Raw genomic sequence first — 15,568 nt, forward strand, 5'->3', positions numbered from 1 at the left:
AAAGGAATTTACCTTGTCCTCCTTGCATGGGAAACCCTGTTTCCATTCGCACTGAGTTGCTGGCTCCCAGGGGCCCGTTGATTCGGACATCTTGGCTTCTGTTTTGAGCTAAAGCTAAATTGATAGCACCTTCCCCTAAAAGTAGTGCACAGTTTGGGTGAACTCCATGACACGCAGAAAAGCAGAATGCAGACGTTTTCAAAAGGACATTTAAAACACGTCAAGGAAGGAAGAAGAAACTTTACCTATAACGCACACTTTAGAAGGACAGTTATGCATCATATACCCTTTTCTTCCGGATTTCAATTTTCAGAAAAACAAAAACCATGACAAGGATTAAATGGCCTTGCTTTCATCCCGAGTGTGCTCTTGGACAACTGTCCAGAATGGATATTTTAATTGTGAAATCCACTGAAAACTTGTTTTTAAGAAAGCCTAATACGAAACAATTAGCAGAAAAAAAATGAGGGCACATTTTTGCTAGCTAACACTCCAAAACCATTTTCCAGCCGATTTCCTGATGCCCAGAGGATTTTCGGCTATCATTTTTATTATTAAACTTGTTCTCGAAAGAACAAAAGCCTTGAGCTACCTTTTCCCTGAAGTCATTCTCCAAATTACTGAATTAGAAGTTTTGCAACATTAACTAAGTACACAAAATTGCTCGTTGAGTACACTTAAATTTGAGCTTAATGCCTTTGGAAGCAAATTAGGGGCGAAATACCTTCAATTTGAACTGAGAGAATTCCCAGGTCACGAAGCTGTTGGTTATTATTCTGAGCCAGGATCCGCAGGCGCTCAGCAGCTTCCCGGGGTATGCTGAAGGTAACGCGGACACTGTTCCAAGGCTCTATCTTCTGCAGTTTTAACTTGTTGGATTCTTAAAAGAAAAGTGGCCAGAGTCAGTGCAAAAGCAGTTTTCAAACATGTATAATGAAACAACTTGGTAAAAAAGCACAGCTGAAAAATCAGACACAATGACTTGGCTTTGAACATTACCTGTGGTTAGTCACAGGTACAGGAGATTTCCCCAGCACAGGCGTACAGTGACCAAAGGTGCCAAACCACTTTGGGTATTTCCCAAAAATTAGCAATATAAAAACTACTCTATCGATAACCAACGCAATCACTTGATAATATTACTCAAAAATTTAAATAACCTGTGGATAAACTACTTTGGAAAGATATGAAACTACCTAACAAAACAGATTTAGTAAATCTGTCAGTGAACCAGATGGATGTTTGAAAAAAACAAGAACAAACCCCTTATTCTTGAAATACTTCCTCTACAAATGCTTGTGAAACCATCATTTTTTTCAGAAGGCCAGTGCCAACAGAGTCATAGCAGTATTTCATTAATTTCTACCACATTATTTAGTTTTTCTGAATAAGCTTTCTGAATAATCCCCTGCAAAAAAGCATATTAAAGTTGTGTAAAATATTTAATTGCAGATGTTCTGAAAACCTATTCTACATATGAGTGTTTCTATGCAGATCAGTTGTTTTAAAAGTAACGGGCAGGAATTAGCAAAAAGGTCAATCATGTTGGATATATTTATCTGAAGTGGCACCTAACTAAGTTATTGCAACAAAATGCATTTAAGGATAATTAAAAATATATGCTAATCCTGGTTTATAAGCTTCCAGTTTCTAGCTTTCTGGAAAGGAAGTCCCTTTGAAAACAGTAAACATTGGCCCAAATTTTGATCAGCCCTTTCTTCCACTGTAACATCAGATTTACTAAAAATTTGCTAACTTTTTGATTCTGAAGAACATGTCGTTTAAGAATGCCAATAACTCATTCCTATTTAGGAATCTCTGGTCCTTAACCAAATCACGAAGTCCCTTCTGCTGCTACAGTAATGGTATTACTGAATTCATCCTCCTTCTACCTATAAACACATTTTTGGCTGGAAACACAACAGCAGTAGTTTTAAAACCACCTTCTGTGGAGGTTTGAGCAGTCCTATATGTAGTGTTATTAATGTTCCACTATTACACATACAAAAATGGCATTATCAGTTTCAGTATTTCTAGATATCGGTACCCGAGTTTCTTGGTTTTCAAACACTGCATCTGCTAAGTTTAAAACAATGTGATTTGCTGACTCGACATTTTAGCTCTGAAGCAGTTTCAATAAGTTGTCACATGGATAATTTTCAAATTAATTCGACATTGATTTTAAAAATTTGCTTTCTGCTTTCTCAGCTGAGGTCCGAATCATGTTTATTAGTCCTGCCATTAATGTTCATAACAAACCCAGCACGCAGATGCCTCTGTACTACAAAGGCAACTCCATACGGCCACAGTTTGGATTTGTTTCCATTCAAAACCTATGATACTCCTCTACGGAATTAACACATACCCCTTCACACCAGTAACTGTTACTTTAATGTCTACTTCCAACTGTTTACAAGATACAGCTCCAAATAGTGGTATTTCTTCACAGAATTTTTGTTTTATCCCAGCTTTTTTATCTCCCTGAGAGGTAACAGTGAGGACTTCAACAACTGACACCAGACCTGACTGACTACAGCTGGATAAACTGGAAAGAAAAGAACAGTGACAAAGAAATTATGTTTGGCTATTCAGAAGTTATAGATTATTTTTCTGGAAAGGTATTTTACATTATTAAAAAACAAGGGACACAACGAACTTTTTAAAACCTAATCTAGAAAATCAGTTTTGCTTAAGCACCAAGACTGCCTGCCTGAGGAAGAAAGGTGGGTTCCTCCTTGTATGGTGTGATTTCAAAAGACCATGCACCAGCAGAGCAGCGTGCGGGGAGGGCAGCCTACGGTCACCAGGAAAAGCCTGGTTAGCAAACAGCAGAGTGTGTGGGTAGCGACGTGGCTTTTCGACTGCCCTTATAAGACACGACGCCAAGTCAGATCAGCTGCTGCGGTCCCAGTCTCCGAGGCCCTTCTGGTTACGTGTCCTGCCACCGTCCTTAAGGCTCTACCTGGTCCTACAGCAAACTATAGGGACGGCAAGAGATGAAGGCGTTACCCTGACCGTTCAGGTCACGTCAGATGCAGGGCACTCCTGGGGGAACCGGCAGTGGGGAGGGTGCACGTCACCGACCCAAGCACACCGACCCAAACCACCCCAACACCGCGCCCTTACCAAGGGAGGGCTCTCTAGTGAGAAAGATTGGACTTGTACAAGCAAGACTACGTGACTGAGCAGCTATAAGCAATCACCGCAGGACCCTCTGCCAAGATGCTCAGACACTGGACAGATGTCTTCCAGATCTAGATGTGCCGGTAAGACACTGTCCCAAAGGCCTGTTATCGCTCAGTAGCTACATGGCTGTCCCCAGCCCTCAGTGGGCATACAGGGGTATGTAAGAGCACCCCATGTCCCCCATCAGAAAAAAAAAATAAATCAATCAGGTAGGGTAGGTCAGTGTAGCAGTAAAGGGGCAGGACTGTCTTGAACTGACATCGTTACCTCTTCTCAGATGAGCTGCAGTGGTTTAAATCGGATGGTTTTGGTAGTAAAAAAAAAAAACAAACAACAAAACCCTTCTGTGTGGACAAGCCTGGTTTCACTTTCATATAACACAGCAATGTGTAACTGAGGGAAATGAAAGAGTAAAATACCAAGTAAAACAGGGAAACTGAATAGGAATAAAGGAACTCATTAATGAAATCAGTTTTAAACAATAAAACCACTGCGGAAATTTGTACTCCGTGTCTCTGAGAAGAGCAGCTCCCACATTCACTAAGAATAACCCCAACAAATCCCATTACAAACTAACTAATTCTCAAACAATACCATCTATTTCTCTGTACAAGCACCCCAACTACATAAATAAATGTTTTAAGGACAGCTGGAAAACGACAAGAAGGCACATTACCCATGTGTAAAAGGCCAGGCACATTCTCCAAGATGACATCTAGTTTCTGCTCAAAGTCTCTGTCACCTATATTTCCTTTAAAAGCTACAAATATCGTGGAATCCTCAGGAGCAGCCTCCTGTTTCAGTTCATCATCCTCCAGTCCTGAATCAAAATCCACCTCTAAGTCTTCCATAGCTGAGGAGTACAAGGAGGCACATGTATCTTTTAAGTTAGGCAGATCATCCAAAACCATTGTTTCCAACAACGGGAGCCTGTCAGATGTTAAGGTGATGCTTGGAAGGGAAAAAAAGAATTACAGTAAGTATAATAAGTAGTGCATAAAGACATTAACAACTGCTTTCAATGGCACATAAGATCGTTGACAGAAAAACCTACCGGGTGACCCAGTGCTAGGGCCTGCGAGACAAACTGTGCGACTTTGGAAACGGCGGCCATTGCAGTACCCGAGCTGTTTGTCCACCAGAACAAACAGAAGTGGTTTCCTGACAGAACCTGCTGCACGTGACTTGAGAAGTATTCCAGTTGACCTAAGTGATAGGTAGGTAGAAAGGAAGGTAGAGGGGGGGAGAAAAAAAAAAAAAAAAAAAAAAAAGAAAATCAATTCCATTCATCTCCGTCTCGTACAGAGGACAAGTGAGCGCCACATACCAATTCTGCAGTGCCTGACTGCAGGAAACTGTAAGACTCACAGCAATGCTTTCATTATAGAAAGACAGGAAAAGCCACCAAATTTAGTTTTAGGGACTGCAGATGCAGTAGGCACTCCTTTGTCCAGCAAAGCAGCAGGAAAGCCACACTACATTTCTACCAGGAGAAATGTAGCATTTGACAAATATTTTATTCACATCCAGGGAAATCTCAGGCATACTACGACTTCTTTCAAAAAGTTTCTGAAGATGTAGGTGTTCTCAGCTCCTTATGCACATTACAACCTGAAATGTGCTCCCCCCGTGCTAGCCCACGACTGCCCCCATGCCCCTATTGAGCTTGGATAAGAATGAATTCAGTAAATCAAGTCACACACCTGATGTTTTTTACTTTATAGAATGCCCAGACTTGTCAATAAATTTTACTTGATACTATGGTAGTACGCTAAGTTGTTACGTCTACAGAAGTACAACCTATGATAAGTTATCCCCACAACTATGGTGAACAATACCAACGTTCAGCTGAGATACACTTTTTTCCACTCCAACACGAGCTGTTCCAAGGGCTGCAGCACTGACTCCTCCAGGCGAGACTTCCAGTCTCACACTCAATGCTCTGCAAGTATTGCTAAAAGCCTAAAACCACCTACACCAACAGCCAAAGCTGATGTCAAAACCAAAAAAGGGACCTGTTCCTGACCACTGCTGCCAAAACCAAATCAACAGCCAGGACTGTCAAGACCCCGTAACTCCAAAGCTGTTGGTACTCAGCACAACCCTCCCAAAATATTTCGTTCGGGATGACATCCCCTTGAATAGGGTACAGACTGGGTTTTTGGCAGAGGTTCAAGTTCAACACAAATTAAAACCACAACTCTGAGATTAAAGGTGAGCTGCAGACACTGCCCAGAAAACAGCCTTTTTTAATTAAAAAAATATAACCATGTTAGACAAGCTTAGACTCAGCTCTACGCTTGCACACTTGCATAACATTGCTGAAGGGACATCACCGCAAATGAAAAAAACAAGGACTCAGAATTTTGGTCAGGTCACTTACTGTGATTTTACAAAATACGGATTTTATCTCCTCCCTTGCAACCTGATGCCACCCTAGGCAGGCTAAATGGCATTAATGAATAATCGCCTACTTTACAGATAATTACCCTCTTCATACTGCAATACCAGGCCTTCATTCTCAAACATGACTCAAATCTCGGATTAAAAACAAAACTAATTTCGTCTCACAAGCTCTTCTGCAGTCCTGCAACAGAAAGTAAGTAAAAATGTTTCACAGCCACTGCTCTGTTTCCATGGTGCCTTTTTAAGTTAGTTATTACTATCATGGAAATTCTAAAGATGGGGAAAAGAGACAAAAATTTTAAAAAATTCATTACCAGGTGAACACAGAGACAATTAAACCTTATTTTTCTCCCCAGGCTCCTCGCTGCTCAGCTCTGTATCTAAATTACAGGTCTGAGTGTTTGGTGCCTCCATCAAGTTAAACTACCCAATTTCATTTCAGGTGCCCATAAAATGAGAACGACAATTAATAAGCATCTGTGAAAAGCTGTTTTAATCTATTGTCACACATAATTTCTTGGACAGGGAACTTCCTCACCGGAGCTGGCTTTACACCAACCAGGAGAGGATTCCTTCTCCTTCTGCATTCCCACATGAGTCATTACACATACACTGACTTCAGGGAGAAAGGAACTGCACGAATAATGTTTTTAATGATCAAGTACCGTCATTCTGTGCACTGAATGAGGAAGCATCCTGCAAAACGTAAGCTATATTTTGAAGAAAATTACATAGAAAACTATTTATCTGAAAATCTTGAGTAAGTTTTTCAGGGAGAGAAATCTCAGCTCAACATACAGGCTCTTACGTGTTGAAAAAGCACAATTACTTGGAGGGGATGGGGTGTTCCACCTGCAGCAGGAAACCTGAGTACTTCTGACAATCTCTGACACCAAACAAATCAAACTTTCTCTGTAAGAACACAAACATTCCAAGTCTTTTTTTGAATGGAAGTATCCAAAGCACTCATCTTCTCTGTGAAACAGCAGAAGACTCCCAGACTGCTTAAACCATGGTTTTAAAGGCTTTATGAGAATGCTGCAGCTTAGACCAGATTCCACCAACCTCGCCTCAACATGCCAAAATCTGACAGGATTTGTTTAATTTATGGCCTTTCATGAACACTATTAAAATATAGTTTGCTAAATCCCAAAGTGAAAGCTTGAGTTAAGGAAAAAGAAGATTGAGATTTAAATTTTAATTTCTGGGTAAGAACATGGGGCTACAGCTCCCTTCTCGCTTATGTTTTTTTTCAACATTACACTCCTCAAGGATCTCTGCTACATCCATCTTCCCTCTCTCCATCCAGCAGTTTAGTCTGTTCCTATATTCAGGTATAATTTATCTCAAGTAGGACAGGAGGAAGTAATGATTTGCGAAACCTTCCTCTTCAGGCAGAGCACAGCATGCCGTCCATCTCAAACCAAATGAATCCCAGCTGCATCCCTTGTCCTAACAAATTCTGTAATCTCCTGGTTACAAGGTTGACTTCCATAAATCACAAGCCAGCACACGACCATAATTACCATGTACCTTTGCTCAACACTCTTCCACATAAACACAAAAAGCCTTTGCATAAGCACACACAGGTATAACTCTGGTCGTTCAACAATTCCTGTAAACTAGATGAACTCCCAGTGGGCTGTAGAGTACTTCTGATAAGTAAGAGCCATACCTGAACTGATGTGCACACACAGAGCACACTTCATGAGCTTGAGCACTCAGGCTTACATGGCAGCACAAAAAGGTCTCTGAAAATCATCCTCCATTCAAAGGGCACACACGTCCTCCTTCCTGCCCCGGCACCCTGTTGTTTTAGAGTTTACAATTTAGTATTTCCCATTGCACAATTGTCTGGAAACTCAGAGCAAGTCCAGTGCTACCATGTGGCAACCATCCACCCACGAACCTGGCCTGGGACAGGCTACAACAGCACAGAAAGTGTTAGGTTTATAATCAAGTCGGTCTTATTCTGTACAGTCTAATCATTAAAAACAGGTAACTGAAGTCAGAGGTGGGGACAAACAGCCAGATAACAGACTAATAACCAAAATGCACCTGTGGTATTGCACGGGGCAGGGGGTGGCAGGGGACAGCCCGTGAAGATCGGAGTTTCCTAACGGAAGGACACGGGGCACACCCTGGGCTGCCGGAGGCTGGAGCTGCCAGGTACACTCAGCATATGGATAAAACAACCGACCACAAAACGTGCCAGACGGAGACTCTCCAGAGGAAGAACTCACGTAGGACACAGCGATGCCACAGCCTAGAGCTGGGCTGACGGAAAGCTGGGTCCCCCTGCACGCCACAGGGAACCCAGGCGGCAGGTTGTCGTGCCACGTGTGGCTCCCCACCAACAGCCCTGACAGCAAGAGGAAGCCGTATGACAAACCCAGCACTGTGTGCCTGCACGATCCTTGGAAAATCCCATCCAGTCCCTGGGAGAGATGAGATTAGAGCAAAATTTGAAACAGCCAGTTGTTGCTAACTGGGGAGCAGCTGAACACCAGAAAGCCGGCAGGCTCTGGAGTGCCAGCACTGCCAGATGGAAGTGCCGGTCCCTAGGGTTAAAAACAAAACAAAGAAAGGAAAACCAAAACTGGTATCTTGGTAGCCTCATCCCAAGATCCACTCAACTGATCCAAACTTAAGGCTACATCAATTTGTTTCTTAAACAGAACTTGAAACCTCTTGTGTTGCTTTCTGCCAACCACTGCACTACACAAGGCCAGTAAACCAAACCAAGGCTTTGCCCAGTAACTTGTCCCAGGTTTTCTATGACACAGTCAATCGATTTATGAGCTGTTTATACATTTCGGGCAACTCAGAATAAACACTTTCACAACCGGTATCACACCAGAACTGCACTCTCTCAAAACAAATACGCAGGGAGCCCAATTAAACAAAAAGTACTAAAATGTTCCTCTAAGCCTGAAAAAGTACTGTTCCAAATTACACAAGAGATTGGAAAGGGCGAGAGCGAAAGGAAGGATGGACTGATGGCCGTCACTAGCAGATGGCAGAAGTTAGCACTGAGCAGGGTCCTCATCCTCACGCTGACCGTTATTTAGAATAACAGAACCATAGACTGGTTTGGGTTGGAAGGGACCTTAAAGGCCACCTAGTTCCCACCACCCTGCCATGGGCAGGGACACCTCCCACTAGAGCAGGTTGCTCAAAGCCTCATCCAACCTGGCCTTGAGCACTTAGCTGCAACAGGGAAGAGGACGAAAAATGAGACTACAAACAAGTCCCCTGGCGAATCCAGAACTGACCATGAGGAGAAAAAGTCTTTGATAGCAGCAGCAACATAATTTCCAAAGGATACGGAACCCTCCTTGCTTCTGCCTTCATTGAAAAATGGTTTTCAAGCAACTTAATGGGGGAAAAAAAAAAGCAAATCAGAAAAAAGCATGTCTTGAATAATACACCTGAAAGTTTTCTTGTTTCTTTTGTTTTAGATGCCAGTGAGAAAATATGTAAAGGTATTTATCAAGTTTTTTTTCAGAACGGGGACAGAGGAGGTTCAGCATTGCCAGAATACTGATGAGAAGATGGCTTTCTTTTAATACATAACATATACATGCACGCACCCACAGAGGCATACTTTTAAAGTGTACCACCTATAAAACCCAGGAACACTCTGATCATAACACTGCTTTTATTGCAAATTTGTTAAAAGTGTATTATCCTCCTACAACTGTTTCAGCTGTTATGTTGCCTAGTGTAGTGATCACAGAGCTTGTTAATCTGACCCATGAATAAACCTATATACACACAACCAACCATTCGATGACACAACGATTCAAATGACATAACTGGTTTTAGCAAAAATACACAAAAAGGACTTTTAAACAAATTCTAGACACATGTCATATTGTTACACAAGGAGATTAAATATGGCTAAAAATCATGGTTATAATACAAAAGAATACATAAAAATAAACATGCAGTAAAATTTCCTCTGAAACAGCTTAGCTAGGGGTAGTTCCAGAAATTTGGAACTTCAAACTCTGGCATTAAAGAGGGATAACCCCATGAAAGCATCTCAGCTGTCCTCTTTGAGAGGAAGGTCTGAAAACAGCTACAAACGTGACGGCAAATGCCCGTAATCCTCTACAGCAGACCGAAAAGTCAGCTCTGGAGACAGCCCAGCCCTTCAAACACACAGGTTAGAGGCAAGGACCTATTAGTGGGGCAGTTAGGAGGAGAACACGTAAGAACAAGAGATATTCAAATGCATCATATGCTTATTTTACCTACTAAAACAAATTCCACAACTTCAGTATTTTGTGGCATGCAACAGGTCTTCAGGTAATTCCAGACTGGCAAACATGGTTAAACAGCAACTCCCAAAAATGTAACCCTGAAAGAAAACCATTACATTTCATCAGACAATGATGCAAAATAACAAAAATACTGAATATAACAGTGAATACCCTGATTTTTAATATGCGGTTTTGCACCAAATCCAACTCTCTCCCTAGGAAATGTACAAAGCACGTGCTGCCATATTCAAATATTAACAGCAAAAACTGAGGATCTGGAAAACCCAACCTTTCACTATAGGCAAAAAACTAAATACTCCCTTTGGCTGGAAATAACTTTTATTCTTCTAAATAGAGTAAGCTTTATCAGAAAAATGCATTTATTTAAGTCATGAGGTAAACTCTTCCAGATTAAACTCATCTTCAGAAAAGAGAAACTGGCACAACTAGGATGCACTTCAGCTCATCCTAAGCAGGTACCTAAACTGGCTCTGGTTAGGCTCATTCCAGGGACACGCTACGAGCCCGCACAACCACCTCAGGCAGGTATATTTATTGTAGGTGGCCAGCGAAGTGAGGTGAATCCATCCCCAGAACCTGCTCCTGTTCAGGGTCTCATCAAGTTGCACTCAAACCTCTCAGGGTAATGAAAACGCAGCAGTAAAACTAATGGCTTCAGCGAAAACAAAACACCACCCCTCCGATCAAGATGATTTATGTTAACAGCCCAGTCCTGGTTTTCAAGCAAATATTCTGCTTCCATGCCAGCCTGCTCATCAGTGGGGAAGGAGACTACCCAAAAACAAACTGGGGAAGCAAAAGAGGGAAGAAAACTCAGAAAGACCAAGCAGAAATCCGCTATCTTCTATCCAGACGACAAAGTAAAATCACTAAGGCCTTAGTATTGTGCTATAGCCTTTGCACTTCTGCCAGCCCAGCAACTCGAAGGGAAGGAAAGAATATTCACATTAAATTGTAGCACTTTTAATGGTCATCCAACACCTTTCAACCTCTGGTATCTTCTTGTATTTCTAAATAAGGACAGTAATTCAAGAAGCTGTATAGTACCAAGCAGAAGACCTGAGTGGCTAAATCATAAGCAGTAACTCTGCTGTTTCCAGCTATATGCAAACCCGCCTGAACACTTTGACCAGATACCAAGCTGGCACAATCTGAAATAAGAATTTTTATACTGTTTATTAAGCGTAAGCCAAAACTAAAAAAAGCTTTCCATGTTCTAGAGCAGATACTGCATTACTTCTATTTTTTCACCCTTTTTATAAAAGAAAGTTCCTTTTATAAGGACTATTTTAGACGGCCTAAAATCGAGTCACGTAACAAACGGGCCAGTTATCTTCAAAGCCGTGCTCAGGGTTCACGTGAAAGGACAGTCTTTACTGGCCCAGGCAAAGCTGTTTTTAAGAAGGCCTTAAAGCTGACAGGAGTCAGCCCCCATTCAAACCGTCCGTGCCTTAGCAAGGCCGGGTAAGAGTCGACATTTGGCCAGAGGGTGGTAAACTGGAGGGAAAATCATCTGAACTCCTTGGCGCAAGGAACCAAGAGGCTTTTTGTCCCTCCATTCTCCCCTCCGAAGAGAAGCGTGGTGCTCCCTCACCATGGCTGGAGGGGTCAGCTGCTTCAGAGAAGAGGCCTGGGAAAGATGGGCTGCCCTAGCAAGCTCCAGGGAGAGACCGAGGATGGTCAGCCCAGGCTAGGGGAAGAAGAACAATTAACTGCTGCTGTCTCCATTCCCATTGTACACGTGAGACGATATAAAATTCAGTTAAGGAAAATAACTAATCAAAAGTGGTTCATTAACTCCAACTTTCATTACAAGAAGTTCTCAGATAGCGACCTTGGAAATGCCTAGAGACTGGACGCATACCTCAGCGGACACCAAGGAATCCATAAAACCAACCCTGTGAAACGTTCCATCTACAGAAGGAGTTTTCTTTAGAGTTTACACTTTCCCAAACATCAAGAAAACAAGTAAGCCCGCAGGAAGGCAGGCTTCATTCACTCATTCTGCTACAGACCCGCTCATCACTTCACACTGTTCTGCTGCACACCCATAGCCCTCAAGCATAAAACACTGAAAAACAAGTGTTTCCGACAAGGACAAAATTACAGCTTGTTGTAACACATATGACCTTTTGCAGTCATACCTTGATGGATTTTGACAGCAGTTTTAGCAGAACATCGGTTTGTTAAAGTTTCATAAAGTTTGTTGCAACCCTACAACTCATGCCAAGCTGCAATGGACACGTCTCAACTGCGCCATTCAGTTATATTTCAACAGAATTTGACTGACGAGATCATCAGGGTTGCTTTAAAAAGCAAGATGATAACTCCCAAATGAGTTTCAACTGCAGCTAAGTTAGCCACGGAGAAATTCCCGCTTTCGGCAGCTGAGATACCAACACAAGAAAGCTGCTGGTCTTCCTCCTAAGTCACAAATTAACTCAGAATCAGCAATTTTCTTGGAAGCTGTAGTCTAGACAGTGTAATACTTGATCAATCAGCTCGCACTAGCCGAATTATTAATTTCACATCTTATTTCCATTTGGAAGAAATACACCAGAGCTTGTAACAGATGAATACTATGACAGAGCTTTGCAGTAGGTAACTTCTCTCAAAGATCCATCACTGCAATCAGCAAACAGGGGAAATGTGATGCCATTTAAAAATCAGATGCATCTTGACAAGCAATGACATTTTATCTTGCCTTCCGAAGGCTATGAGAAAACTCCTTTTCAAGTAGTGATCTATTCGTTGTTTGTGTTGCAACAAGCTTTTTATTCAAAGTTGAATTTAACCGCTATCAAACCTTTCCAGGCTGACATGCCCCACGGGCACTCCTTTATCACCAAATCCTCACTGAGCTTCACAAATGCCTATATAACCAGTCCAGGTATTCTTGTGATTACCAGTCCTGAACTAACGTTTGACTGAAAACTGCACCTCTTGTTTATTGCAATATTCTTTCTTCTTACATGGAATTAAAGTGTAGGAAATCTCACTAAAGTTTTAAAATTCTGAAATGTTATAAAGTATGAAAAAAGATTTAAGCTAAATTAAACAGCTTAAAAGTAATTCCTTTGGTAGGAGGCACTCAATAATGAGACTGTTTTCCCTGACCAAAAATAAAATAATAAAAACTTCCTATAACAGCAGCACGTATAGCTTTTGTTAAAATCAAGACTGTTGTGAGAGTTTCCTGACTGTATAAACTTGCAGCTTATTTCGTGCTGCTCTGGGCTTTAGGAAGAATCCCATTTCAAAAGTTGTCACCGCTGCTATTAGGAACCATATAATCACTTGTCAACTTTGCACCTTCTGGTAGAACTAGGACGCGGCAGAACTAGACAACAGAGCATTCTCACAAGGATGGGAAGAGCACCCCAAAACACCCTTAGAAGGAACACTTCACACCCGTGGAGCAACCAAAAGATGAGGCGTTATTTCTTGTCCAGTATCATTCTTAACTGAGCCTCATGAAAAACCCCAGTAATGTTTCAGCCCTGGGAGGCTCAAGTCCTACAGTCGTAGTCCCAAGGCTGCAAGCGTGAACGCCTCAACTTCTCCGGGACAGAGACCCGTCAGAACGGCCACGATGAGCCTCGGATCTCTCTCTCACGTGCTCTCCACTCACTGCTGGAAAAAATGATGTTACTCAGATGCCAAAACTCCCAAGTTATCAGGAAGCCAGGCAGAAACAACTCCTCACATTTTCCTCGTATCATCCAGCAAGGAGGGAGGCTTGTGGGAGTGTGCCTGCACACACATATGCAGACCACAGGCTTACATCTCCTTCCGTCTCTGCAAGTGCTACCCAGAAACCATGACAAAAGACGCCACCTCATACCAACTGCGCAGTCGTGGTAGGTCATTTGATTTGTAAAAGAGTAAAATTGATTAAATAAATATAATAAAAATAAAATTAAAATTATATGCATAAGACTTGGACAATTCAATAGGGTGCGTCTTGGTGGGAACAACTAGACCATTCCCTTTCATACCTCAAACCCACTGCTCCGGCTCCCACATATGCAACTCAGTACAAACAATCTCCTGTCCCAAATTACATGAAGACAAACGAATTCAGACACAGCACCAGTCATCTCCCAGTCATCTCCCATATTTTTCAGTTTTCATACAAATCTGATCCAAACCCCTGTGTAGGACTATGCTTCAAGACTACTCATCCAAACTGGAGGAGGCGGCAACTGTCCTCTCAGTTCCAGAGAGACGATGGCTCTCACAAGCTGTGGGGTCCCCTGCACCTCCCTCCTTCACCCCAGCTCCCAAACCAGCTACACTGTGACAAGCACTGGTCGCCCTTCTTTTTTCCCAAATACACAAAGAAGGGTTATTTACTGTGACACAACCTCAAGGCCACCACACATACATGGCAGAATTCACTTCTTGTTTCTATTTTCGATTTCAATCGTAATTTTGGGTGTGCTATTCAGAGTGCAGGCAGGACACTGTTAATAGCATCAACTAATGACAGGGGACACACTGGATGGAAAGCCACCCCAATGCCCAACGGACTGAGAAAAATCCCAGGCTCCTGGACCTCCTGAAAACTTCCACTACTATCCTGCTGTGTAATCCAAACCTCAGATGAACTTTCAACTCCAGCAGCATCACTGAAAAGACTTTTTTCCTTCCTTCTGATTAGCCAGGACACCAGGCAATTGGAGTTTCACACACCACCTTGAGCCAAACCTTCAGCTACCAACGCATACAAACTAAGGATCAGCCACTGGACACGTGGCTGAAGCGCTCCATAACCTGCAGTGGGCAGGACCTCCTGAAGAACCCCAGTGATCGGCTCCGGAGGGGACAGCAGAGCTCCTAACGGACAGCAGAGCTCCTAAAAGTGGCCAGACCAAACACAAAATTTCCACGGCTTCAGTAAAGCAAAGGCGAGTTGGTCACCTGGCCAACAGACGGAAAATCCCTCACCTGGAGTCTGACACTGCACCCTTCCTGCCCCAGGTCTGTGTCACCTACAACCATTTCTCCTTCCACGTCTGCCCTCAGCTTCTCCCAGCCCGATGCATTCTCTCCCGTTACTCCTGCTCTGGCCCAGTGCTAAGAACAAGCTGATGCTCGAACACAGTTTTTACAAAACACAGCATTAAGTCTTGCTGTTCAATGGCCAACACGCTGCCAGGCGTATTCTTGCCACGCCGCAGCGTTTGTATTTCTCAACAGAGACCACATGATTTTGAAACCTCCATCGCGCCTCCTGCCCTTCAGAGGTACAGCAGTGACCTATAAAATGTCACTATTCCCAATGCAATCAAGCTGTTACAGCCACGTCAACTCTTCGGTATCGTCAGGAGCAAACCCTGCACCACCGCGAATCTATCAAATTTAGCATGTCTGTGTAACGCAGCTGTAACTCCAGCTTCTGCCCAAAGCAATCAATACGGTGTCAGAAAACAAAAATATACTGTAAATCTGTTTGACGACTCAGTTACCAGTTTGAAATGTTTCACATCTACTACACGGGCACGCAACCTTTGACAGTGTCACACTCGAACAGCACAAAGAGCAGCATTGCGATAGTTCAGCAGAATTTACCTCTACCCGCCCGTATTTTCAAGTATTTAAGCCACTGAAAATTGAAAACACTTAGTTTAGAGATGCACGGGGGGCCTGGACTTCTCACGCTTCCCCACACACAGTTATTTTAA

General features: G+C 42.7%; 1 protein-coding gene across 3 annotated transcripts in view; it reads right to left on the reverse strand.

Annotated features, from left to right (window-relative positions):
- NCOA6 (nuclear receptor coactivator 6) overlaps window positions 1–4,124 on the reverse strand; it is a 33,895-nt gene extending 29,771 nt beyond the window's left edge. For 2 of the 3 annotated variants that reach the window (XM_086474965.1, XM_086474963.1), the window contains exons 1-3: window positions 3,863–4,112; window positions 725–880; window positions 13–135 (exon numbers count right to left, since the gene is read on the reverse strand). In XM_086474965.1, coding sequence (XP_086331091.1) covers window positions 13–135; window positions 725–880; window positions 3,863–4,097 — 514 coding nt within the window. In that variant the 5' untranslated portion in view covers window positions 4,098–4,112. Of the gene's footprint in view, window positions 1–12; window positions 136–724; window positions 881–3,862 lie in introns of all 3 variants that reach the window. The other variant, XM_086474964.1, reaches the window with a different exon arrangement.
- Window positions 4,125–15,568: the final 11,444 nt, after the last annotated feature.

The sequence above is a fragment of the Leptosomus discolor genome, chromosome 17 (assembly GCF_034619465.1).
Source record: "Leptosomus discolor isolate bLepDis1 chromosome 17, bLepDis1.hap2, whole genome shotgun sequence".
NCBI classification, from domain to species: Eukaryota; Metazoa; Chordata; class Aves; order Leptosomiformes; family Leptosomidae; genus Leptosomus; species Leptosomus discolor.